The 876-nt window shown below is 45.8% G+C and overlaps 1 protein-coding gene across 1 annotated transcript in view; it reads left to right on the forward strand.

Moving 5' to 3' along the window:
* Window positions 1-201: 201 nt before the first annotated feature.
* The window catches only part of ST18 (suppression of tumorigenicity 18, zinc finger), a 160,164-nt gene continuing 159,489 nt past the window's right edge, over window positions 202-876 (forward strand). Inside the window, exons 1-2 of the mRNA XM_010087365.1 lie at window positions 202-240; window positions 551-686. Of these exons, the coding sequence (XP_010085667.1) occupies window positions 202-240; window positions 551-686 (175 nt within the window). The remainder of the gene's footprint in view (window positions 241-550; window positions 687-876) is intronic.

The following is an 876-nucleotide window of genomic DNA, read 5'->3' on the forward strand; positions in this document are numbered from 1 at the left end:
CCTCATGGGAGATGTGACTGCAGCGTCGGACATGGGACTGTTTGTTCACTCACTTTCTGTGAAGAGAGTTTTGAACTGTGTTTTGAATAGACAGCATTTTCTTTGTGTGCTTGGTAAATAACACAGAGCAAAGTTAGTCAGCAAGTTGCATAGCTTCTGCATTCTGATTCTTTGGAGCCCTTTTGTACCAAGCTTGACAGGATGTTTTTAACAGAATGTGACCTCACTGGGATACCAGAGGTAAGGAAAAAAGTTATTGGGGCTGTTGTGGAATATTTTTGCATAGAGCTGACCGAAAGTGCTGCTTTAAAATGCCTCTTGGAAAGAAGATGGTTTCACAGTGATCCAGTCAACACCTTGTTCAGGGAAAACCAATGTTTTTCACTCCTTTGAGTTATAGGAAGTCTTAACAAGATTTTTGATTTCCCACTTACTTACGGAAAAAGACCCTGATTTGCAAATCTCAGAACGATTATGTGCTTGCTCTAAGGTGTTGAGCAAAGGCCTAGTTCTACTGACAAAACATCAAAATGTTTCATTTCGAACACAGAACAGAATAAGCAGATCAGATCCAGTTGTTCATCCAAGTCCTAGACGCAGCAGTGCGAGAATCAGAGCGGTGGCAGACCCGGCAAGACCAGGCGACAGCGACCTCCAGGACACCCGTACTCCATCGCTAGGTAAAGGTAAGAAAGTGAAAAAACCCCCAAAACCAGCCTCAGTGCATTTTCTGGGTAAGATCATGTGGGTTTTCATCACACACATTATTAATGCTGGGGCCACCGCTTGTAGTTTTCTTGGCGTAGAGCAGAGGGGGCTGTGGTACCCTGGGGGATGCGGGGCTGTGCGGGCACCCCCTCCTCTCCTGTCCCACCC

Source organism: Pterocles gutturalis, unplaced genomic scaffold (assembly GCF_000699245.1).
Source record: "Pterocles gutturalis isolate BGI_N339 unplaced genomic scaffold, ASM69924v1 scaffold2531, whole genome shotgun sequence".
Classification (NCBI taxonomy): domain Eukaryota; kingdom Metazoa; phylum Chordata; class Aves; order Pterocliformes; family Pteroclidae; genus Pterocles; species Pterocles gutturalis.